Source organism: Pocillopora damicornis, chromosome 3, assembly GCF_964200805.1.
Source record: "Pocillopora damicornis chromosome 3, jaPocDami1.2, whole genome shotgun sequence".
Taxonomy (NCBI): domain Eukaryota; kingdom Metazoa; phylum Cnidaria; class Anthozoa; order Scleractinia; family Pocilloporidae; genus Pocillopora; species Pocillopora damicornis.
Genome location: NC_142672.1, coordinates 31291970 through 31316263, shown reverse-complemented (window position 1 = coordinate 31316263; position 24294 = coordinate 31291970). Strand labels below are relative to the sequence as shown.

The 24294-nt window shown below is 38.6% G+C and overlaps 2 protein-coding genes across 6 annotated transcripts; both read left to right on the top strand.

Moving 5' to 3' along the window:
• Window positions 1-1217: 1217 nt before the first annotated feature.
• On the top strand, window positions 1218-14220 carry LOC113680610 (uncharacterized). Of its 4 annotated transcripts, XM_089200743.1 has the most exons (15): window positions 2611-2690; window positions 4640-4725; window positions 4881-4977; window positions 6134-6646; window positions 6870-7076; window positions 7747-7785; window positions 8462-8509; window positions 9379-9429; window positions 9693-9784; window positions 9827-11654; window positions 11963-11998; window positions 12272-12310; window positions 13202-13246; window positions 13567-13644; window positions 13850-14220. In XM_089200743.1, the coding sequence occupies exons 2-15, from the start codon at window positions 4699-4701 to the stop codon at window positions 13867-13869; spliced, it is 3120 nt and encodes a 1039-aa protein (XP_089056869.1). In that variant the 5' UTR covers window positions 2611-2690; window positions 4640-4698; the 3' UTR covers window positions 13870-14220. The 4 variants fall into 4 exon arrangements, with proteins under 4 accessions (XP_089056867.1, XP_089056868.1, XP_089056869.1 ...); XM_089200741.1 differs by lacking the exon at window positions 2611-2690 and adding an exon at window positions 1218-1509 and having other exon boundaries at window positions 9693-11654; XM_089200742.1 differs by having other exon boundaries at window positions 2609-2690; window positions 8465-8509; window positions 9693-11654.
• Window positions 14221-16755: 2535 nt separating this feature from the next.
• On the top strand, window positions 16756-23355 carry LOC113680609 (uncharacterized). 2 transcript variants are annotated; one of them, XM_089200751.1, is made up of 6 exons: window positions 16756-16842; window positions 19427-19498; window positions 20133-20898; window positions 21410-21583; window positions 21929-21991; window positions 23083-23355. In XM_089200751.1, the coding sequence occupies exons 2-6, from the start codon at window positions 19472-19474 to the stop codon at window positions 23085-23087; spliced, it is 1035 nt and encodes a 344-aa protein (XP_089056877.1). In that variant the 5' UTR covers window positions 16756-16842; window positions 19427-19471; the 3' UTR covers window positions 23088-23355. The 2 variants fall into 2 exon arrangements, with proteins under 2 accessions (XP_089056877.1, XP_089056878.1); XM_089200752.1 differs by lacking the exon at window positions 16756-16842 and adding an exon at window positions 17254-17343.
• The last annotated feature ends 939 nt before the right edge of the window (window positions 23356-24294 follow it).

Here is a 24294-nt window from a genome sequence, read left to right as displayed (position 1 = left end):
GGCACGACTACTTAGCGCGGCAGGCCTTGCCGTACCGCACGGCAGTAGCACGACTTGGTTTCAAACGTTGTGCTACTGTCGCGCCGAACTCAATTCATAAATTAATTTAACGGATTTTGCATTATTTGCATACTATTACGCATGCGCACTAATAAAAAAAGACAAATCTACCCGTTTTGCCCGAAAGCTTGAGAGAAGAGGAATCCGACGGTGACAATAAATTGCTTAGGGTTAGGGTTAGGGTTAGGGTTTGGAAACGCCTGCACGATCGTAATACAGTAACTTGCTGGCTCTCGTCAAGGGAAACCAGAAGAAGAATAAATGAAAAAACTTTCAAAAGTAATCCACTCCTTGCAATAACAGTATTCAATATGGACTGTTGCATTCGCCTGCGTTGTCTTCTGGCATTTAAAATTGTCTTAAACAAAACAAACTTCTCGCGCTCTTCGTTAAGGTTTCCCTCCGCCATTTTGGATGGGGCGATACCGCTGGATGGATGGTTTGTTTTGTCTTTTGAATTTGGCGCGACTGCATTAGGTTCGACGTTTGAAACCGCTGCCGTGCTATCGTCGTGCCACTGCCGAGCCAAATTCATTTGAGTTCGGCACGGCAGTAGCACGACGTTTGGAACAGGCCTTAAAGAATTAAATGCCCTGGGACAATTGAAATTAAAGCTAATGACACAATACACGATGATAAACGTTGTCAGCTCTTAAGTGTTTCACAACATGTACCAATAGATATCTTAAACTCTGCACTCTCCCTGAAGTTTTACATGAAAAGACAGTTATATCGTCACAAAAAGAAACAAATATAGTTAAAAAAAAAAAAAAAAACCTTCTGAAATTTACGTACAGAATATTCCTGCACGCATGATGTGTAACGAAGCATAACAAAATACACTGTAATGAATTAATAGGGATGGAAATCCTGATGGAAGGAAATAACATGCGAACGCATTTGTACCGTGTATTAATAAGCCAGCGACATACGTATCTCAATCAAGGTCTCACCGAGGTCGCTAAAAACCATTTTTGGTTGAAACAGAGAAGAAATAGAGTAGCTGTGCGTACGTGTTCGATGCATGTCTATGAGCGTTATTGAAGTTATCACGAGAATAGGGCACAAAAACAAACGGCTAGGTTAGTCAATTAAAGAATGTAATAAATTACGTTGTAGGATGATTCTGTAGTGCGTATATAACAATTGAACAAAACAGTCGAGTCCTAGAATTTTTGCTCGTTGAACTGTGAGGGCCAGAAGTCTACAATGAAGGCAATTTTAACACAACATCATGCCTTGGAAGAGTAATATTTAGCACAGTTGTCGTAACGCCTCACTAGTTTAAACATGTTGCGATTTAATGTACTCTCGGGTGATTAAGCAGATATTATCCTTTTGAAACATCTTTCCTTCATTCTAACCTCCATTTACCGCTGTCTAGACAACAGTTGTATAATCTGCCCATAATTCACAAATGGAATGGTATCCTCGACTATAACATCTGTGGTAAGTCCTCCTCGATTCTTTCACAGACAGATTTTGAATAATTTTAATTAAGCCATGACTCAGACTCAATTTATCAACCGCTAGACGAAGATCGAAATTGCGCTCTGAACATTATCATCAGTGAATGAAGATTTTAGATACATGAAAATTCACATATTTGCACTGCGGTGGAAAGAAGAAATTAGGAGATCCTCGCAGCTAAGAACACTACTGAAACGAGTAGTTGTAAATAGGACCTGAAAAAAATTTCAGGCCCGTACGGGATTTGAACCCGAATTCACATATTTGCACTGCGGTGGAAAGAAGAAATTAGGAGATTCTTTCCACCGCAGTGCAAATATGTGAATTTTCATGTATCTAAAATCTTCATTCACTTGGATGTTTATTTGGACCCAATTCATTGACCAGCTCCCAGTTGGCTTGTTAGCTCAATTGGTAGAGCGCTGCACCGGTATCGCAGAGGTCATGGGTTCAAATCCCGTACGGGCCTGAAATTTTTTTCAGGTCCTATTTACAACTACTCGTTTCAGTAGTGTTCTTAGCTGCGAGGATCTCCTAATTTCTTATTATCATCAGTAATACGTACTCAGCACAGATGGGTTAACTGTCTATGTCTTGGGGTTAAAATGCACTCTAAAAAAACTGGGACATAAAAGTTATTTAAAGGATTAAATGATGCGTGAGTTATTCATAAGATTCTGGGTTTTGAAGCAAGCGTAGGCTGGGAGAATTTCATTTTGCATTAAGCCGAGTGCTTACCATTTCTTGATGGTCCCAGAATATCCTTTACGTGATTCTTTTCTACAAGATCGACAAGCCACAGAAGCTCTTTGATATCTCAACTGGGTCCAGTGAGTCAGATCCGTGAAATAGTTTGTGAATATATTAGGAAACTAATTAACTTGCCACTTTTGCGAGGAGCTGTGACTTTGGATGGCGGGCTAGAACCCTCTTGTCTCTTTAGCAAGAGACGATAGTCTATTGAGCATGATTCGCAAGAGATCTAGCCAATAAGATTAGCTAATTGTTCATTGTTTCTTAAGTGACAGCAAGTTATTGATATGAATAATTCATGCAAACCCATTGCGACATTCCTTAAAGAAGAATCCCCGATAAAATAATTAGCATTTATCCATACCTTGCTGTCTTAGTGGCCACAAAGCAGCGTTCGGACCTGAAAGGTAAATAATTACACATTTCATATCTTCATATGAATACGAAAGTATGCTCCTTTCACCATAATAAGCTTATTCTTTAACAAACAGTGATACTCAGTAAAACTGTTGGTACAAAGGAAAGGAAATTTTAAAATGACTTCCCAACGGAGAACCTTTGGACCAACTAGCGATTTTTAGATCAAAAAACAAACACATTCTATCATGGAGGCACTCATAAAGCAGACGTTGCTAAGTTAATGTGAAATTATTAGTATTGTTTCGGGCGAAAAAAACAAACAACTCTCTTTTCCTTTTAAAATCCTAGCTAACTGTTAGAGTCTTGCATATCGGTAGTCTCTATTTTTGCCCCAACATTTTAACTATGAACTGTGTAAAGCATACTATCGAGCTTTAACTGTGTGACTTTACAACTATTCCAATTTCAGGCGGTGGGTAAGAGTGAGTGTTATATACGTAGTTGTAAGGGTTTTAATTACACGCTTTAGGTAAGCTCAATTTTTACTCAGGCGCTGTTCTAAAGGAGTTCTGAGTGATAACCACGAAGTTTCACAACTTATGCTTCACTGCTCATATGTGGGTTGCAAGAATTGAGTGGAAGGATGTGAACAGACTTTTTGAATGCGATACCATTACACTCATGTCTCTATTTCAAAAGCTTCTCTCGGTCCTTTTTTATACGGCATATGACATTGAGATGTGAAATAAGTGTACAAATCTTAGAAAGACTAAGCTTTGATTTTACCATCGCGAGCGTCTGAGAACACTCAGACATGTGTCTTGTGATTGATGTGTTCTACAAAGGCCAAATTACCATCGTCGCATATCCTTGTAGGATTTTGTGCTTTCTGGAACATCTTCCGGTATTTTAATAACAATACAGGGCCCGTGGTCTAGAAAACCACAAAATATCCCAGGCTTGTTAAAATAGGGATGCATCAATGCCGTAACTGAATAGAACAATACAGGAGTGCGTAACAATTGAAATTGTTTCTCTGGAACCATCCTCGGTCTATCCTAACATAAAAATTTCCAATGCTGGCCAGCCAATTTAGGCAAAGCACATTTGAAAAGCTCCGATATAACATAACAATCAGTCAGTATTAAGGTTTTTCTTTTTTTTGGTGAACCATGTAAGTCTTTGTAACAAAAGTGAGAAACATCATGCCGCTTTCCTTGGTTTTTGTGGAGAGAATTAATGCCCTGGAGGCAACTGGAAACTAATTCCACAACATACTGCATAAATTAAGACGTTGTAAGCCCAAGTATTCTGCAACTAGTGTCAATTTAAAAAAAAAAAAAAAAAAAAGCTACGTCGCCATGGATAAAAACTGTAATCGTCATTTGCTGAAATATAAGTACATGGCTCTTCGCACGCAAAATGCGAAACCAAGCATAACACTTTCTTCTGTTTTAATTGTGATGGAAATCCTGATTTCAAGGAATTATTATGTGGAGACATAGTTCTATATGGCGTATTAACAAACCAGTGGAATACGTAGTTTGATTGAAGTCTCATACAAGACTTTAAAAACCAGTTTTGAATTCAAACAGAGAAGAAATGAGGTAGTCGTGCGTGCGTGTTTCGTGCAGGTGTTGTGGAAGTTATCTCGAAAACAGGGCACAAAAACAAATGGCTAGGTCAAACAAAGAATTTAAAAAATCATGCTATCAAAAGATTTCGTAGAGCGTAAACAGAACACTTATGTTCTAGAACTCTAAAAACCAGACGTATGCAATAAAGCTGAGAGAGGGTAATTTGTTTTGTCTACGCACATATATTGATCACTGATAAACACAAATTTAGAACCGGCAACTTTATCTTCATGTCTCAGTAGTTTTATACAAGGTTAGGTAAAGGGAGCCTCTAGACCAAACCAAGTGTTGAGACTAGATGATGTCTCGTTTTGTAAAGGAGGCATTATACTTTTGAAACATTTTCACCCTCTTTTTAGCGTCCATTTTCCGTAGTCCACACTAATGCTGCGTCCGCTGCTTGTAATTTAGAAGTAGAATGGCATCCTGGACTTTAATACCTTTGGTAAGTCTTCCTCTTCTTCATTGATGGAAAACTTGTGAATAATTTTCGCGTCAGCCAAGATGCAGGAGGCGTAAAGGCTAATTGGTTTAGCTTTCAATTGGCCGACTGCTTTTTTGACTAAAAAGCTGATGGTTGTGCTTCATTTTACACTTCAGGTGGCCTGCATTGCCGTAATTGATTTATCAAACGCAAGACCAAGATCTCAGCGGCGCTCGGAGGATTATGGTGGTAGACACCAATTACGAAAAGAAGGTACCAAGGATTCTGATGTTTCAGTGTGCTAGCTAGGGGAATATCACTTTTTATGATCCGTGAGATATTTTTTCCTCCACTTGATTGATCTAAACTCATCAAGTGATCGAATACACCCCAGCTAAAACTGGAAAATATCCGAAGATATAACCCAAGTGATATTCCCTTATTTTAAAACCCTATATCTACTACGATAAAAGAGTTCGTTAAAATTTTATTCAAGATGAGAGAGTGCCGGTACATCCCACGTGGCAAACAGTAAGGTATTAACATTTTACCCGCGCTTCGCTCTCGGAAAACTTTTTGAATCTCGTAAGGAAAAATGTTTGCGGACAAATATCCGTGCATATTCTCGCGCCAAATAGAGGCTGTTGTTTACATGTGTTTAGGGGCCAATAAGCAATGTAAAAGGAGAGATAACAGTCCTCATAATCCTACAGAATTCTTATTCGTAAAACGATGTCTTTACTGACTGAGTGGAAGGGCCGGACGAAAAATATTTGGCTCCCTTGTGCAGATATACAAAAATTCCCAAAGTCACCATCTTTGAAAAGTCCGTAACTTAAGTTTTTACAAGCCCTCAACTAAAGAAGATTTTGGAGTCCCCTCATTTTTAACGTTCAACTGTAATTAGCTCAGTTATATTTATCTGTCTACAAGGATTATAATGACCTCTTTACATACAGCTCATGACCTCCTTAAATGGTCACTTTTAATGTTTGTATACAAGAACACAAACATTTAAAGTGAGGTGGAAACCCATCAAATGATTGGTGTTAAGAAAAAAAGAAACCAATTCTAGTCACTTAAAGTAATCTTACTTTATCGCCTTGATCTAATCGTACTTTTTGTGGCAAACAAAAATAATTGAAATTTCTAATCTGCCTTCGTTTAAAGTAAGGATTCGATCAATGATTTTACCTCTATAAAGGTTTTTTTTATTTTAACTACGTCGGTATTCATATGGTTTTTCGTTTTTATTTCGTTTATTGATCTAACTTCTTATTTACTTATACAATTGTATAACCATTTTTCTGATTATTTGTTTATGTTTTACATTATGCAAATGTGGGGCTTTCAAAATCTTGACCATTTTAAAAGCTTTTGTCAAAGACTCATTTACTCTAGTAAAAAAAGCTGAACTTTAACTTTTTAGATTCACTTCATAAAAGAATCAACAGCGAGCATCTATATAGGCACCAATGGGAGAGGGACCAGGACCGAGCTGATCAAAAACTCCACGAATTCCAAAGGAAGAGGGACCAGGACGGAGTTGATCAAAAACTCCACGAATTCCAAAGGAAGAGGGACCAGGACGGAGCTGATCAAAAACCCTTCGAATTACCGTCGATGAGAGACCAAGGTCGACCTGATTCAAAACTCCATGAATTTAAAACGGTGAGAGACCAAGACAGACCTGATCAAAAGCTTCGTGAACTTGAAGTGATGACAGACTATGACCGACCTGATCAAAAACTCCATAAATTTGAGATGATGAGAGACCAAGAGCAACCTAATCTAAAATCTCAGGAAATACCGGCGATGAGAGACCAAAGTCGACCTCATCAAAATCTCCCTGAATTCGAAAAAGTGAAAGATCAAGGCCAAGCTTATAAAGAACTGTATCAGTTGGATCAAGAGTGGGACTGGCTTAACAGGCAGAAAAATGGTAAACTTGTATTTAGGCATACAGGAGTAAATTCATTATCACGTCACTCTTTTCTGATTATGAGAAGAATTCGATAGATGACTCAAATCTATTTATTCTCGAAAAAATGATATGAAAGGAGTTCCAATGAAGTATAAAGATAAACAGCCCTGTGATCTTGCCACCTGCTTGAAAGTTGTGCCAAGTCTTGTGGTATTTGACGACGAGTTCTCTTTATTTCCAGATTACATTCAGGCAGCATCTTTGGTTTCAAAGGATAATCCCGTTAGTTCTTTGCCAGATGACGCTACTAAAGAAGAACAAGGAGAAGAAGAAGAAACGGCAGCAATTCCAGCAGAAGTAAACGATGAAGAGGAAGACGAAGAGGAAGAAGAAGATGAGGAACAAGGAGAAGAGGCGGAAGTAGGAGAAGAACACAAAGAAAGCAAAAGTGAGTAAAATTTAATCTTAATAATTATTCTTGTTTTCATTTTTACGATGACAATTTTATTTCACGTTTTCTTCATTGCAGTAGTCAAAATAGGGTCCTCTGAGATAGTGTTCACTGCATTAAATTTGTTAAAAGCATCTCTTTTCTTTCTCCGTCCCAACAACTAATGGCAGAGCTCGATATTTTAAAAGAGAGGGGGAGAGAGTTCAAGGTCTGACTCTGGACTGGCAACGCATTGACATCCATCTAAGATACCACTGCCCCCAGCGTGAAATCCAAGAAAAAAAGTCAATAGCGTATCATTTCATTCTCCTTCATATCAACTTTTAGCTACCAGATAGGGGCTGTAGGGAAGAATCCTGAAGAGGAAGACCTATTGACCCCATTGTGGGGTCAGTAGACTATACAATTAAAATGAATTCAATACAATAACGAAAGAATGTTAATATTTCCCTTTATGGCGCTATAAAGCAAGTTTCTTCATGGCAACCCATAGTCCTGCAACTTATCCATAAGCACTAATTAAATTAAATTCAAACTTAGACTGGGGCTTCTTAGCTAAATCATGTATTTATCATATTTAACCTTCTTTGAGTAAACAGACACAGACTTCAAGATAGCTGTAAGATATATCTACCATTTCTAAATCACGGTTTTTCTATTTCAACAGGAGTGTTAGGAAAATTGCTCAAAAATATATTGAAAGAAGGTAAGATCTAAGATACATCAATCATTGCGTGCTCAATAATTTTATTAGATTTTTTAAACTAAAATCGAGAAAAGGGAAGGTGGGTGCACTTTACTTAAGATTACAAAGGGCCTTTTATATCTTTTCTGATAAAGGTCCATCTGAAGTTTTTGAGAGTCCATATTTCCTCACTTGACCCGAAATATTAAGGAAATCTAAGGCGCTCACCACTACATCTTTTCAGGCTGTTACTAGGGAATATTTAGATGGCTGTAACTCGACCTTATTCTGTTGTTATTTGGCTTACTAAATTTTTCCTGGTTCAGCCCGAAATTAGTAAATAAACGATAAAAAAAGAATTAAAACAGCAACAAATATCCTTTTAATTGAAAAAACCCCGGTCTCGCCTTTACCAAGTTACAAAAACTGCGAGATGGTGGTGTGGACCCCTAAAAAGGTTATGTTCTAACAAACCAAAGTTACTACGGTAAAATTTTTTAATAACTTCTTTCTAAGAAGTCTGTGCAAACTTCTGTCAAGAAACATCGGATACTGATTCAAAGAATCTTTTTAGCACACTCTTGTGTTTCAAAGATAAAGCAAGACACTACTCTGACTAACCTCCTTGTCTAAACAAATGCAGCATTAAATATGGCCATTAGGATACATTCTAAAGCACTATTCCCTACTTCTACAGCAGCCAAAAGAAGAAAAGGCGAAAGGTTGATTATCAAGATCAAAAAAGGTTAGAACTAAGGCACATTAATTGCTGTTTAATTGAAATTGTTATTTGCTCAAGATCAAAAATTGGCAAAGATGGGTCTGTTTAATTGAATTGAAAGGCCCTAAAAGGTTACGTGAATTTTCATCCAGCTTCGATTGTAATGTGATGTACGTTTCACGCGATCCAAGTTCTAATGTTTCGGCGGTCAGACGGACGTTGACTTCCCATCGTCATAACTGAAAATAGTTTATGATATTTAAAGCATAGTAAATAAGCTCCCACAGCATCGTTGCAATTGTAATTGTGATTGTTTCATCATTAATGAAACAATTGCTATATTCGAGATTGGTTACAGCTAACCTACATCGAAAGCGTGCTCATGGAATGGTTGCTCATTAGTATATACTGAAACAGAGGATAACGTTGAAAGCGCGCTCTGATTGGTTATTCAAACTCCGAATATCCTTTGCTATTCATCTCCAAGCAAATCGTGCGGGACTAAATGCGCTAAAATCACCATTTAGTGCTATGTTATTTTACCGTTTCAGTATTATAATAAAACAACTATTCACCTCAGAATTAGCGACTAGCATAAGATATATAACGCGCCACTCACGGCTTGGTAAATATTCACAACTAGCAACCTCCACTTCAGTGAATAGTTGTTAAAAGATTAACTAATAATAAATACAAATTGATTTTGTCCAAACAAATTCCTGTAAAGAAGCACTGAATCCTTATTCATGGGAAACCCTCTAGCGCACAATTGTTATTATGAGATAGAACCGGTGTCTACCATGATAACATATGTTTGTACGGACAAATGCGAACTTGAAGCTGGTTGTAAGATATATTTACATTTCCTAACTCATGGTTCCCTTATTCAACAGAAAGCAAAACGTTTATAGTCAAAGGAATATTAATAATAGAACTCAAAGAAGGTAGGAAATATGGTAAAATAATTGCTTTTCACTTAAAAGTTATGAAAGATATCTAAAAGCTCTTCAATGACAAGAGAAGGGGAAAATGGTCAGAGAGAACGAAAATGTAGGGCTTCATAAGAACTGACAACTCCTCTTCCCCCATTATTTTTTTACCCTCAATCGTTTTACTACAAAGGGGCCAAGTGATAGAGAAACAAGCTTCAACAGGGCGATCAAAATGCGCAAAGCCACTCACTCAGAAATAATGAAACTATTATTAGGGCAACAAGAAGAGGAAGAGGAAGAAGGAGAAGAAGAAGCGTCAGCTGAAGAAGAAGCACCAACTGAAGAAGTAGAAGGATCAGCTGAAGAAAAAGCACCAACTGGAGAAATAGAAGGATCAGCTGAAGAAGAGGAAGAAGAGGCATCAGCTGAGGGAAAAGAAGAAGCATCAGCTGAAGAAGAAGAAGAAGCGTCAGCTGAAGAAGAAGCACCAACTGAAGAAGTAGAAGGATCAGCTGAAGAAGAAGAAGAAGAAGTGTCAGCTGAAGAAGAAGCTCCAACTGAAGAAGTAGAAGGATCAGCTGAAGAAGAAGCACCAACTGAAGAAGTAGAAGGATCAGCTGAAGAAGAAGAAGAGACATCAGCTGTGGAAAAAGAAGAAGCATCAGCTGAAGAAGAGGGATCAGCTGAAGGAGAAGAAGAGGCGTCAGCTGAAGAAGAAGCACCAACTGAAGAAGTAGAAGGATCAGCTGAGGAAGAAGAAGAAGAGGCATCAGCTGAGGAAAAAGAAGAAGCATCAGCTGAAGAAGAAGGAGAAGCGTCAGCTGAAGAAGAAGCACTAACTGAAGAAGTAGAAGGATCAGCTGAAGAAGAAGCACCAACTGAAGAAGTAGAAGGATCAGCTGAAGAAGAAGCACCAACTGAAGAAGTAGAAGGATCAGCTGAAGAGGAAGAGGAGGCATCAGCTGAGGAAAAAGTAGAAGAATCAGCTGAAGAAGAAGAAGAAGCGTCAGCTGAAAAAGAAGCACCAACTGAAGAAGTAGAAGGATCAGCTGAAGAAGAAGCACCAACTGAAGAAGTAGAAGGATCAGCTGAAGAAGAAGAAGAGGCATCAGCTGTGGAAAAAGAAGAAGCATCAGCTGAAGAAGAAGGATCAGCTGAAGGAGAAGAAGAGGCGTCAGCTGAAGAAGAAGCACCAACTGAAGAAGAAGAAGGATCAGCTAAAGAAGAAGCACCAACTGAAGTCGTAGAAGGATCAGCTGAAGAAGAAGTACCAACTGAAGAAGTAGGAGGATCAGCTGAAGAAGAAGAAGAAGAGGCATCAGCTGAGGAAAAAGAAGAAACATCAGCTGAAGAAGAGGGACCAGCTGAAGGAGAAGAAGAAGCGTCAGCTGAAGGAGAAGCACCAACTGAAGAAGTAGAAGGATCGACTGAAGAAGAAGAAGAAGAAGAAGCATCAGCTGAAGAAGAAGAAGAAGCGTCAGCTGAAGAAGAAGCACCAACTGAAGAAGTAGAAGGGTCAGCTGAAGAAGAAGCACCAACTGAAGAAGTAGAAGGGTCAGCTGAAGAAGAAGCACCAACTGAAGAAGTAGAAGGATCAGCTGAAGAAGAAGCACCAACTGAAAAAGTAGAAGGGTCAGCTGAAGGAGAAGCACCAACTGAAGAAGAAGAAGGGTCAGCTGAAGAAGAAGCACCAACTGAAGAAGTAGAAGGGTCAGCTGAAGAAGAAGCACCAACTGAAGAAGTAGAAGGGTCAGCTGAAGAAGAAGCACCAACTGAAGAAGTAGAAGGGTCAGCTGAAGAAGAAGCACCAACTGAAGAAGTAGAAGGATCAGCTGAAGGAGAAGCACCAACTGAAGTAGTAGAAGGATCAGCTGAAGAAGAAGCACCAACTGAAGTAGTTGAAGGATCAGCTGAAGAAGAAGAAGAGGCATCAGCTGAGGAAAAAGAAGAAGCATCAACTGAAGAAGTAGAAGGTTCAGCTAAAGAAGAAGAGGAAGCGGAAAAAGAAGAAGAAGGAGAAGAAGAAGAAGCATCGGCTGAAGAAGAAGTGGAAGAGGAAGAACAAGAAGCATCAGCTGAGGAAGAAGAAAAAGAAGAAGCATCAGGAGAAGGAGAAGAAAAAGAAGAAGAAGAAGAAGAAGAAGAAGCATCAGCTGAAGAAGAAGAAGAAGAAGAAGAAGAAGAAGAAGAGGAAGAAGGAGAGGAAGAGGAGGAGCAGCAAAAAAAAAATTGCAAGAGTGAGTGTATTTAAATTCCCCTTTCAATTTTTGTTTTAATTTCAAGGAATCCAATTATGTATGGAATATTCTTTACCTTAAGTTGTCAAAGGATGGTTGTCCAGTAAATGTGTTGAATTCACTTAAAACTTAGTACTATCGTTCGTATCTCTGATACTGAACAAACGATGTATTTTCTCAGTCGTTCACTTTTCTGATTATTTGGTTGTGTATTTCGTAAGAATTTTACGTAGGCTATTTTTATGTGTAAATCTTAATATGTATGAAATAAATGTCTATATGTTCTAAATCATTTTCTTTTTCAAAAGAAGGAAGACGAAGAGGAAAGAAAGGAAAATGCAGACGTAAGTGCTATTTACTTTACAATGAAAAGGGCTCTGAAAGACTCCAACAAAACATGGCAAGGTCTCCAAAAAATTACTGAGTCCTGTACTGTTTCTTTCCAGGACTCTCGAAATCGAGATGGGAGAAAGTTTAGTTAATAATTCAATTAGCAACAACTAAGGTTAATGCAAACTCCTAAGTGCAAAGTGTCTAGTATGATTAACTTTCAGGACAAAGGCAAATTTGAAGATGGGTGTAATATTTATCGGTTTCTTATTCAAATTTAACGACAGGCAAAAAACTCATATGCAGAGGAAAAAATTGGATACGAGGTAAGGACAAAGATACAGTAAGTGCTGTTTCATACGTAAGTAAGTAAGTAAACTCTGTCTTTAAAGAGGGCAGTACGCAATAACCAAAAAGCCAATGAACCTGTGGCCCTCGTTGAAATTCTACGTGCAGGTATTTACTTTGCTTGAAATCCAAAGGGCAAACGCACGAGTCATTTTCTTAGAACTCAAAATGGCCCTTGAGGAATGTCTTTGTTGCAATGGGCATTGTGCCGCCTTTTGTGGGCTCAAATGGAGAATTTGACCGGCTAAATTATATTTTATGAAACAAACCAATGAAAAGTGAGAATCAAACAATCCTAAGAGCTAAAAAGCAATTAGGCTTTTAATTCGGACTTTCCTATCGCGCTTTCTACAATTTTTGAGAACTCAGATGGCAAGATTTCGGATTTTCAATCCAGCTTTACTCGATAATGTAAAGGCCTTGAGGGAAAATAGAGCCATTCAACGTATAAATACTCGCATGGTTTTTTAGACTGTTTTGTTGTCATTTTTTTCAAATTCCATTTTCTCATTTCCTTTCGAAGTAATAGTAACAGTTTACAATACTAATAGTAACAGTTTCTTTTATGAGGCATAGATATATTTTGGACCCTTCTCAAGTCATTTTAATTCTCGCCTATTGGCTCAGGCTACAATGACTCCATGCATACGTGACTAGAAATTTAACGTTACTAAATAAAATCATTCGAATCATTTAGTTACAACAAACTTAGTTAGCCCATAGTAACTCTTGGCAAGTGGAATTGGAGACGGAGTCAAGGGAAAATCCGCAGTAAGCTCTTGCCTTTCTAACATTGAGTATGTCTCTACTATGATTAACCCTTTAAGATAAATTTATTTTACCTGAATCCCGATTCCCTTATTTAACAGTGGGTGGAAGATGTAAATGGAAACTATTAGAAGAACTCCACAAAGGTATGAAGCATGTTACAGTACTCGTTGTGTATTAAATGATTTACTCTGATTATTTACTTAAAATGAAAAAGGCAGAGGTAGGAGCAGTTTGCTTCAAAACAAAGGCTTTCTAACAAAACTTAGTAAGGTACATACTTAGGCTACTAGGGGCCAATATCTCCTGATTCGAATCGAAAAATCCTGGCTAGTAACAAAGTTTACATTATGGTAATCCATGGTTATGCACTTAATATTATCCAATCACCGCAAACCAAGTAAGTCTATAGAAGCTCAGTGCAAAGGTCATGGCAGAAAGGCTAAAATTTGGTTTCTCATTTCAGTAATATTAAAAAACATTGGAAGCAAAGGAAAAAACAACGGGAGAGGACACATAATTAAATGGAAAATATTTAGAAAAGGTAAGAAGCAAAAGCTGTTAATTAGAATTACCTTCCCCCTCTGGTTTTCTACTCCACTCCCCTGTCCTTGTACAAGTTTCAAAAAACGAGCCAATATCAAGTAAGAGAGAGAAGCCCTCCATTCCAATCATTAAATTGCATTGACTTCTTAATCATCAAGCACAAAACTTTTATTTTTTGCATTATTTTTATCTTTCCTCGGCAGGAGGAAGAAGAGGCCGTTAGTGAAAAGACTTTGACGAACCAAGGGAATGTCCTGCCCTAACAAGTTTTCGCTTCTGTTTATTATCATTTTGGTCAATAGTTGATTTTCGTTCCAAACGAGTATGATGTGAAACTGCTAGTTTTGCGATCTTATAAGTATCGTATTGGACTCTCTTCAATGTACTATTTTTCCATCAGCTTGTTTTAGACATTATATACATGCAGTTAGTAAGCACATTTTGTCAGGAAGACTCAATGATTGTAACTAGTAGATAGCCTTATACCGCCATCGTTCGTATATCACTAGATAATCTGCACATGGCTTTTCATTTTCGTAGTTATTCTTGGTATTAAAAATGCACAATTGTAAAATGCGTTCAATCTTTGTGTATATAATAAGCTCAGTTATGCACGCATTCTGATTGGTTCTCACTCATGATCTATTGGAGGACAGACGTATCGATGACGTCATCAATAAAACTTTTTTGTAATTCTTTATTACATAAAACAAATAGATTCCAAGTTGCCGTGCACCTGTCTAGTAATAGATCACAGAGGACGTCAAAATGTGGTAAGAACATCAGTGGCACACTCGGCTGAGCCTCGTGTGCCACTTTTTTGTCCTTTTGTCCATTTTGACGTCATCTGTGATCTATCACTGAACAGACGCACGGCAACCTGAAATCTATTTGTTAATTTTATCAGCGTTCATAGATATCAAAATAGTTGTGCATATCAAGGCCGGGAAAGGCCACCGTCGGTGTTGCAAATTTATCTGAAAGGACTCCCAAAGAGCCTTACTGGTATATATTTAATTTAACACTGGTTGTGTAACTTTTACGCTGCGGCTAAATGCCTTGCAGCTGGGAACGATCTTAAGTGGCCGCATACCCCGAAGTGAGAGTTTCTTTCAAACTCTTAAGGGTACAACAACATTTATCAAAATAAAAAGGATTCCATGTTGTTGTGGGTAAGTACATAAATAGATCAAGAGTAGTTCAAATTTTTGCAAGGACATCAGTGACGCACCCGGCTGCGTCTTCGTGTGCCACTTTTTGTTCTTACCACATTTTTTTGTCATGTGTGAGCTATTACTGAACAGACGCAGAGCAACATTAAATCCGTTTGTTCACGAAAACTCGGAGAATATTTCTTTAGGACGAACGCTCGAGAGATAAAAGCAGATTTATATAATAAGGTGTGTTATAGGCGGTGGCCGAGGTGGGGTCCCATAATTCTATCATTCTTCTCAATGTAGTGTAACATGTTATGTGGGATTTGTCAAATAAGAACAGCAATTTATTCTACGTTATTGGGGCATTTACATTTTCATCAACATTTTAATTATTTTTGTTCGTCATTTACATTTCATTGCAGATTAAAGCTGTTGTAGTTCATTCCGGCAAACTAAAAGGTGGGCTCTGGTCCTCCCTCCAAACACACAGTCCCCCCCCTCCTCCCCTTCACACTTTTCGTCACAAAAAAATCAACGGTATATTTTGTCCTAACATTTACGTCAATGAAAATCTACTTCATGCTGATTTCTTGGCGGCTTTTAACATAAAATACGAATAGTGGTCACTGCGGTTTTACTCATGACGCTTTATCATACATCTTTCACATCGCTTGATCAACCGATCTCCAAGTCACAGAATAAAATAACCTTAAATTTATGAAGCAAAATAAAAGACATATCTGAAGAAGGAGTGCATAAAACCAAATAATCTTGAATAGATCTAGCTTCTTTCAAATTAAAAGTATAAGAGTTCAAATGACTACTTGAAGTAAACAAGAAGTCGGGGAGAACGTGAAGCTATGAGCGGCTACCGTCACACACTTGAAAAAATTGTTCTTTCCTAAGGGTAAATTGCGGCATTTGAATATCGCGACGCGCAAGGCTTTGACCTTTTACAGAGGATATACACCAAACCTCAAAAGATAAGTACATAAATTTCACCTACTATAAATATGATTTACTTTGTATAAATACCTGGCTATACATACTACGAGGTTCGACATGTTGATTAATCCACGAAAGCTGCTATCCTTTGTTGAAATCAAAGCGTGAACAGTTTATTGAATATGGAAAAGCAACTCAGTCATGTAAACAAAGACCTTAAATTTAAATTCCATTTTTGATGAAACCTATTGTATCCTTTCATTTACGTCAGTGCTGTTAATTGATAGGCAGTCACTGGAGAGTGAGTGAGAGGCAGTGACTGGCCAAACTCATTTTTAAATTGTCCCATTAATCATTATGAATGAGCCATCGTCTCTTGCAAAACTACCAGGAGGTTGGGGGGGGGGGGGGGGAGTGGTACTTTAGCCCTCCCTACACAAGCACATTCTCTTTCACTACCCTTTGCGTTTTGTCGCGAAAATTGGCGCAAAAGCACCAAAAATGAAATTTTTTGTATCAAATAGAGACTGTTTAATAACAATTCATATAACACATAGGTTATTTATTGGATTACAAAAGGCATACACTATTTATAAGAGTTAAGGTTTCGGGGGAGGTTTGGACTGAGGCTGGGCCTCTTCTCAGGTGACTTCATCTTCCCAAAATTACTCTATTTAGTTCTTTTCTACGGGCAACAGCACTCCTTAACAGGGTCCAGTGGGTCAGTAATCACTTTTTGACAATATAGTAAAACATAGCTGTCCAAGAGAAAAAACACGGCATAATTTCTCCAAGCATGATTCTGATGAAGCAATTTGTGTAAAGATTAGGAAACTTAATATTTTGCCAAATAACTTATATGTTGCAACTGCGATGACTTCTGCGACGTAACGTAGGAGGGGGGGTGCTGTGAAATTGGAGGAAAGGTCAGAGTCCCCTGATGAAAGTTGCCAATCATTCATTATTTCTCCAGTGACCTCCAATTAAATGCATGAATCTTGTCCACCCTTTGTAATTGTACAGGGAAAAGAATCTATCCTAAAATAATTTGCATTCGTCCATTGTGGTCACGAAGCAAAGCAAGGTCCCGAAAGGTAAAGTGTATATTTTTTGATATACTTCATAGGTAAACCTCACCATGCTCTTTTCGCTTAAATCAACTCATTCTTGAACAATTCCTTGATACAAAGTCAGCACTGATGTTAACTATATTATTTCAGACGCCTTCAAATAACTCAGTTAGGAAGGCAACGTTGCATGCTGAAGGCGTTTTACCACTAAAGTACTGACCAACTAACCTTTAAGAAAATATTTATAACTTCAATATAAAGAAAGCCAAATTATTTTGTCACGTAAGCCAAAAGTGACAGAGAATGTTTCGTTCTAATTCTGGAAAATTAACCTTTGGTAAACAAGTTATCTTTCGACATAATTAGGCAGAAAATAGAATATTAATTTCTGAACTTTCTTTGGATGAATGAGTTGCTTTTAGATCTTCAATATTCAATTATATTGACTCGTTCACGCATGGATGTCAACTCTCGGATAATCTTCAAATAAGACTTCTCTGTTGGTAGATCCCTTATTCGTACATTGTAAGTCCAGTTTTCTATTCACTAGAGATCACTTCATTATTTTTCTTTAGTTTTTCTCTGAAGTTATAAGTTTGGTAAATGTACTCAAATTTAAATGTATTCCGTGCTGTGACATTCCAAAATTCGCCTTTTAACCAAAGGGAAGCCCATTGTTGGGACCGCGGTTTGTGGAGTACACGCTAATAATTTCCGAACGTATATGCACGTCGTCACTTTGACATTCCGTTTCTTGCTAAAATTGTTTTACTTGTGCCAATATTTTAAACTTCAAAGTGGCTTTCTTTACCTATATGAGAAAGCAAATCAAACTTTTCCACTCTGATAACTCACGTGTCCAAGGAAGCGTGAGGGAAATATGCTAAGTGCAAAGAATGCATGGTGCTTGTTGGATCTAAGAATAAGAAGTACAAACATTATTTTTCAGCATCGATTTTCAGTTCGCCTGAAAGCTTAGACTTCAGTACAAAAGAAAAGATGTGGATTGTTTGTGAAGGCCTTAATTCGTGGTGAGCAGTGAATTGAAACAATTAGCAGCTTCTGTAAACAGTTATGTGGCCACTATGCATCATGAAGTTTTCCTCAGGAGTAAAGTTGTTCAAAACGACTTTAGATCACGATGATGAAACCAAATGCTAAACACAAAATGGACTCCCGACAGATTGTCCCTTGTTTAATTGTTTTGTCGTTTTTTTTGTTTGTTTTTTTTCATTTTATTAGGAGATCGGTTGATCAAACGGGGAGTTAAATCAGTATCCAATCAAGCGTCACGAGTTAAACCGCCGTGACCATTATTCGAATTTGATGTTAAAAGCCGCCAAGAAATCTCCTGAAAGAAAATGTTCGGCGTGTGTAGTTGGTTAGACAAAACGTTTACGACTGTGTATATGTTTACAGCAGATTTACGTGAAGATCTGCGTTAAGACCCCTTCGAAACAAATCTTAGAATTTCGTAAGGTTGGTTTTGAAGTATCTTTGTGTCATCGTGATGGGCGTAAATGCGTAGGGAAATTTCAAGGTTTTGGTCTTGTTTCCGGAAAAAGCTCAAAGTAAATTTCTATATGTTATATCGCTCAATAGAACCGCAATGTATCAGCAGGTTATTGATCGCAGGGGAATACGATGCAGCCAAGAGAGTCTTAGCAAAAAGGTTTCGCAAATCAAATGTAATTTGCTTGTTGTGTAATTATGTGGATTAATCGAAAATTATGCAAAATTCTGAGACAGCCCTGGCTTTATAAGAGACCAAATCAAACTCATCTGATATATTGCTCACTTCATGATGTTATTTTACCAGAAATTTGTTTAAGCGGCACTTGTCAGTTATTCACCTTTTCACGTATAACGTCACGTTACTTTTGATGTAAACAAACCGCGAAAGTTCGGACATTGAGTCAACCACCCACTACTCGCGTACGAACTTCGGCTTCGACATTTTGTTGTTCATAATTTCCAAGGTCGTGAAGCGTTTCTTTGCTCAAAATTGAATTCTCTTTTGTATTATATGTTTGATTATTTATCAAGCGAGTTGATATTTCGCTACCGCTAGAGTGGATGCCAAGAATGTAGCAGGAAGCGTTTCCTCCCAACTTCACGCTGCATAAAAATGAATATAAAACATTGATGGTTAAACCGAATGCTAAAAGTAAAGCTTAGCTCTCTCGCCTATTGAATTTCACAGTTTGACTCAGTTGTAACTTTACGGCTTTAATTAATATTTTGTGAATTAGAAATACCTTGGACAAGAATGAACATTTCTTTTTGGTTAATTCAAACGTATCATTTAAAAAGAGTTTAAGATGCCTCGTTGAAAATTCTGTTGAATTGTGAGAAATGCTTAATATTATGGTACTGCCAAACGCTGCTTAATATTATGGTACTGCCAAACGAATTCAGCTCGTGGGCTGATAGCATGACTTACAGTTTTATATCTTGCACAAAGTCAATTGTTATAAAGAAGAAATGATTCCACAATTTCACATTATTGTTACTATTATTAAAATTATTATCGTTGTTTTCGTAACTGTCATTAGCTCTATTATCAGTATTATAATTGTTAATATAACTATTGTTATCACCATTTTAGTAGAAACAAATTTTGGTGAACAAGTCCACAAATTGCGCCCTTGACATGCCACCAGGGAAAATACTATTGCTGGTGAGTTATGATCATTTTAACGAAGATTGTCCCCTTTTTTAAGACACCTGTGGTAAAAACATATACAGCAAAGCATTTTAGTGGGTAGTTTACGATCAGGCTCTAAATTAACGGTAATTCCCGTTCTTCTTTCTCGCCGCTTTACCCCTACTTCCACTAAGCTTATGGTAACCTTCTCGCAAGCTACCAGCAGGGTGGTCTTCTACAAGGTCATCCTGTATGACTCCCTGCATTGCTGTGCAAGGGTGTCTAATTGCCAAGTAATCTGGCCAACTGTTACAGGCCACCCAGGCCCTTCATCTGCAGTTCAATTTGCTGGCTGTTCAAGGAAATGGTTGGCTTATATGATATAATTCCCATTTCAGTAACTATACCTGCATATCCTTCTGGCCTACCCCTCATCGTCCACCCCACAGTCTAACAATTCCGGCTCCAAATAAGATGAATTCTCCTATGTTTTCACTCGGTCGAGGGGTGATTTTCTTTAAAAAAAAAACGAATAAACATTTCGCATCGTGCTTTTCAATACAATTTTTTCCATGATATTGTACCTAACTGACTCTGCCTTGCTCGCTTGCTTCTTTCTGCGCTCCTTCAGCAGCGAACTAAGTTTGCCCTTCCTCTAATATTACAGCTGGCGTTCTTCGTCGCAGTTAATTTGATAACTGCCAGACCAGGTTCTGCTCGGAATCCAATGTACGACCATGATATTGTGTATGGAAGCAGCCTCCAAGATCAACCTCTCTCAGAGCTGGACAATTTAGAAAAGTGGGGCGGCCAAGACGAATCCGGTCCTGAAATCAATAAGATGAACGCAGAAATGAGTGGAATTGACGATATGGACGAGCAGGGAAGCAAAGACGAACCCAGTCTTGAAATCAATCAGATGGATCTAAAAGTGGGTGAAATTGACAATATGGAAGAGCGAGGCAGCAAAGACGAACCCAGGCCTGAAATCAATCAGATGGACGCAGAAATGAGTGGAATTAACAATGTGGACGAGCAGGGCAGCAAAGACGAACCCAGGCCTGAAATCAATCAGATGGACGCAGAAATGAGTGGAATTAACAATGTGGACGAGCAGGGCAGCAAAGACGAACCCAGGCCTGAAATCAATCAGATGGACGCAGAAATGAGTGGAATTAACAATGTGGACGAGCAGGGCAGCAAAGACGAACCCAGGCCTGAAATCAATCAGATGGACGCAGAAATGAGTGGAATTAACAATGTGGACGAGCAGGGAAGCAAAGACGAACCCGGTCCTGAAATCAATCAGATGGATCCAGAAGTGGGTGAAATTGACAATATGGACGAGCGGGGCAGCATAGACGACCTCGGTCCTGAAATCAATCAGATGGACCCAGAAGCGAGCGGAGTTGACAACATTCAAGATGAAAATGGTAATCCTAAACTTAAATGAAGAGAAGCATATATCCTCCAAAGGTTACCCATTTCCTATACTCTCTTGCTGCTCTGTAATGACAAGTGTAAGCAAACATCAAAGCAATTTTTTTCTGCCTTTGCCGTCAGGGAGTATCAAGTATTATAAGAGAGGAGTAAGTACCGTAACAAAAAAGATATCAAAATTTAGCCCACAATCTCTGTCGACTCGACTATTATAAGAATGAACAACAAGTGGCACACAAGCACCTCTTTGCGATTTCAATACCTTGCGTCCACATAGAAAACACAGGATTCAAACTTTAACTTTTTTGTCATCAGCCTTATCAAAAACACCGCGAGTCACTGGCTTGCGTAGCTATGTATGACTCGTATAGCACAACTAGGTTCTGACCGCCCGAAAGCAAGCCCCCTAGCTATTACAACGCTCAGGGGCTGTACTCTGAGATATGGGGTAACATTTATCGGTAGAGTCGATTTGCTTTTTTTCTCTTTCATTTTTTTCCGCAGATCCCGCGACTGAAGAACCAACAACGGAGGAACCTATCATTATCATAACATGCGGACCACCTAAAAAGCCTGAGACTAACGCCCCACCGACTGAGAAACCTGTTACAGTCGCCCCACCCACGGAGAAGCCCGTACCTAAACCTAAACCTAAACCACCTGTTAAGAAACCTAAAAGTTAGTGAATTTTGCAACCATAACGCGGGGCCTTCTTTTCAAGTGGGTGGCGAGTTTCTGTGAAAAACAAATCACTGTGTTTCATTCTATAATCGTGACCTCCCTCAAATTAAAACCGGTTGGAATTACTGCAAGTCAATGTGGAAACAAACTTGTGGCGCGGGGTTAAAGAATTCGGAAAAATATTCCCATTGCCTTGTAATTTCTGGCAACACCTTTTGTGCAAAAACCGTAGTATTTCACAGCTAAACCTGACTTTTTTACCTTTTTTTAATTCCTAGACCAAGGGTGCTGTCACACTTACTCATTCTTGTATTGATATATTTATTTTCTTCACATCAACAGAGAAAGGAAAAAAAGGAAAAGGAAAGAAGGGAAAGAAAGGAAAAGGAAAGAAAGGAAAGAAAGGTAAAGAAAATAACAAAATAAAGGTAACAATTGTTTATCAAAACCGAAAAAATTTAACCAGTACAGCGTGTTCCAAGAGAGACAGTTACAGACGATAGGCGTATTGTTAATCAAAAATAACTCAACTTGATGAAGGGGGGGGGGGCACTAATTGACATGTATAATTAAGTTAAATTTGATCATTCCAAGCCCTCAAAATAACTGCAAACTTATTAAAGGACCTGCCTCACGGCTTGCTTCATATTCTTCATATCTAACGATCCTTCTTTCATTTTAATTTACCCTTACCCTTTGGATTTCGTCCACCCTGTTATTGTTTTTTTGTTTGTTTGTTTGTTTTTTGTTTTTTTCTAAGGTTTAGCTTTAATTGTAAAACTGTAACAATAAGTCAAGTTATCACATGACCCGTATGGCCCTGAGTGTTCATTGTTGAAAAACATTATCACAAAACAAACTTAAGGTGGAGGCCAATGGAAGTGAATGCACTAACAGGGCTCTAAAGTGCTGCGAGGCTCAGCGTTGGTTCCTTCCAGCAGAGAGAAGAAAAAAGTAACGAGAAAAAGCGGACGTCATAAAGTTAAATGCCTATTGATTGGGTAGAGTCGGGTAGAAAAAAGAAAAAGGAAGTTCTGTACTCGAACCAAGTAACCCATGCAATCGGAGCTTATCCTGATTTCCAAACCATGAAGCGACTGGGAGTATTACCACTGCCCCCCTAGATAGGATGTCACTCCTTCGCTATCCATCACCCAGTGTTTTCCCAATACGTTACACGGCCTGCAGGTGTCCAACACGGACCTCTATTCGTGGAGTTTCGCGCATTTTCCATAAGGCCACTGCGTTCCAGACACCCGGCCGGACGGAAAAACATTTTGCCCCCAGTCATGCCGTACGTACCTAGCATAGCGAGCCACACATTTTCCCATCCGATCTTCCACCCAGTCAATGAGTACACATTATTGAAACTCTTTCCCGTCTGATTCACTTGTTCACAAATATAAATTTATAGGGTAAATGGGTGGACAAGGAACTTAAACTTTCTTTTCCATTCCCAATGGAACTTGGTTTTTTTTTTCTCTTTTTTTAAACAGGATAAAGATGAAGAAGTCGAGGAGGAGGTCGACGAAATATGAAACAAAACTTTGGCAATAAACTTTTGTGTTGACTAGCATACTTCTTATTTAGTTTTCTCCCACCCGCGTGATACTGGGTCAGATGTGAAATTTCAGATGTTTGTTGTTATTGAGCCTTTCAGCCCTAAGAGTGACCAGCGTCCAAAATGTAACTTCTCCTCACCATATCACCCCTGGATCCCGTGTTAACCCTGAGGGTCACAACAATAAAGGAAATGATCATCAACTAAAGAAGCTCTTGATTGTTGAACAAATTCTCCTTGTCAGATCCTTCAGACATGTATAGAGAACAGTAGGGAGAGGATTCGTACTGATTTTAGGGTGTAATGGGTTAAACGGCGGCGCGGGTAAGGTAATTATGTGAAGTGATCCAGCTCAACAGGCGGCCTTCGCATAGTTTGGTAAGAGCACCAGGTGGGGTTGAGTCTTTTGTAGATTTTCTTCGTTGCTATGCTGTTTTATTTCGGTTTTTGCGCCGTTGACAATAGTAGATACGTTTACTTCTAATTTGACCCGGAGGGTAGAGGAAGAGCCACTTCTAGTCCGTACTAAGCGTTCAGGTAGTAAACGGAGCGCGATGATAGAGCAGACTGAAATTGTAGGGAGATGAGGATTTAGTTCGACTTTAGAAAGCTGGTAACCTGTTCCAGGAGTTCAGCAAGAGAAATAACGCGAAATCCACGCGATATAGTAAGTGGCGATTGAAGCGGCAGAGGGAAAAACGGGGGAGGTTTGGGTCGAGTCGCGTAAAGAATGGCGTCATAACGCGACTCGACTCAAGCTTCTCTCGTTTCTTTTACTCGTCCGCTACTGTATAGCGCCGTTTACTATTGCGCTTCGTCTTACAAACTAATAGTCTGGAACAGGCTAAATAGCTGGCTGGGAGCTCTACAATAGAGCTTTTGATAACTAAGAATGAATTTGCGAGTCAGGCCTCACATTTGGTCAACACAGGCTACACCCCGCCGTGACTCCAACTCTTATCGCAAATGACACGATAACTTTTTCATTCATGATTTTGCTGCTAAAAAACTTGATGGCGAAGGATGTATTGAAGTAGTCATGTTTTTCATGCCACATCACTCACTCGCTACAGAGTTGTTCGTTAAATTGGAGCAATTTCTTTCTCTCAACATATTATTATCTCAAATGGTGACGTTTGCATAATTA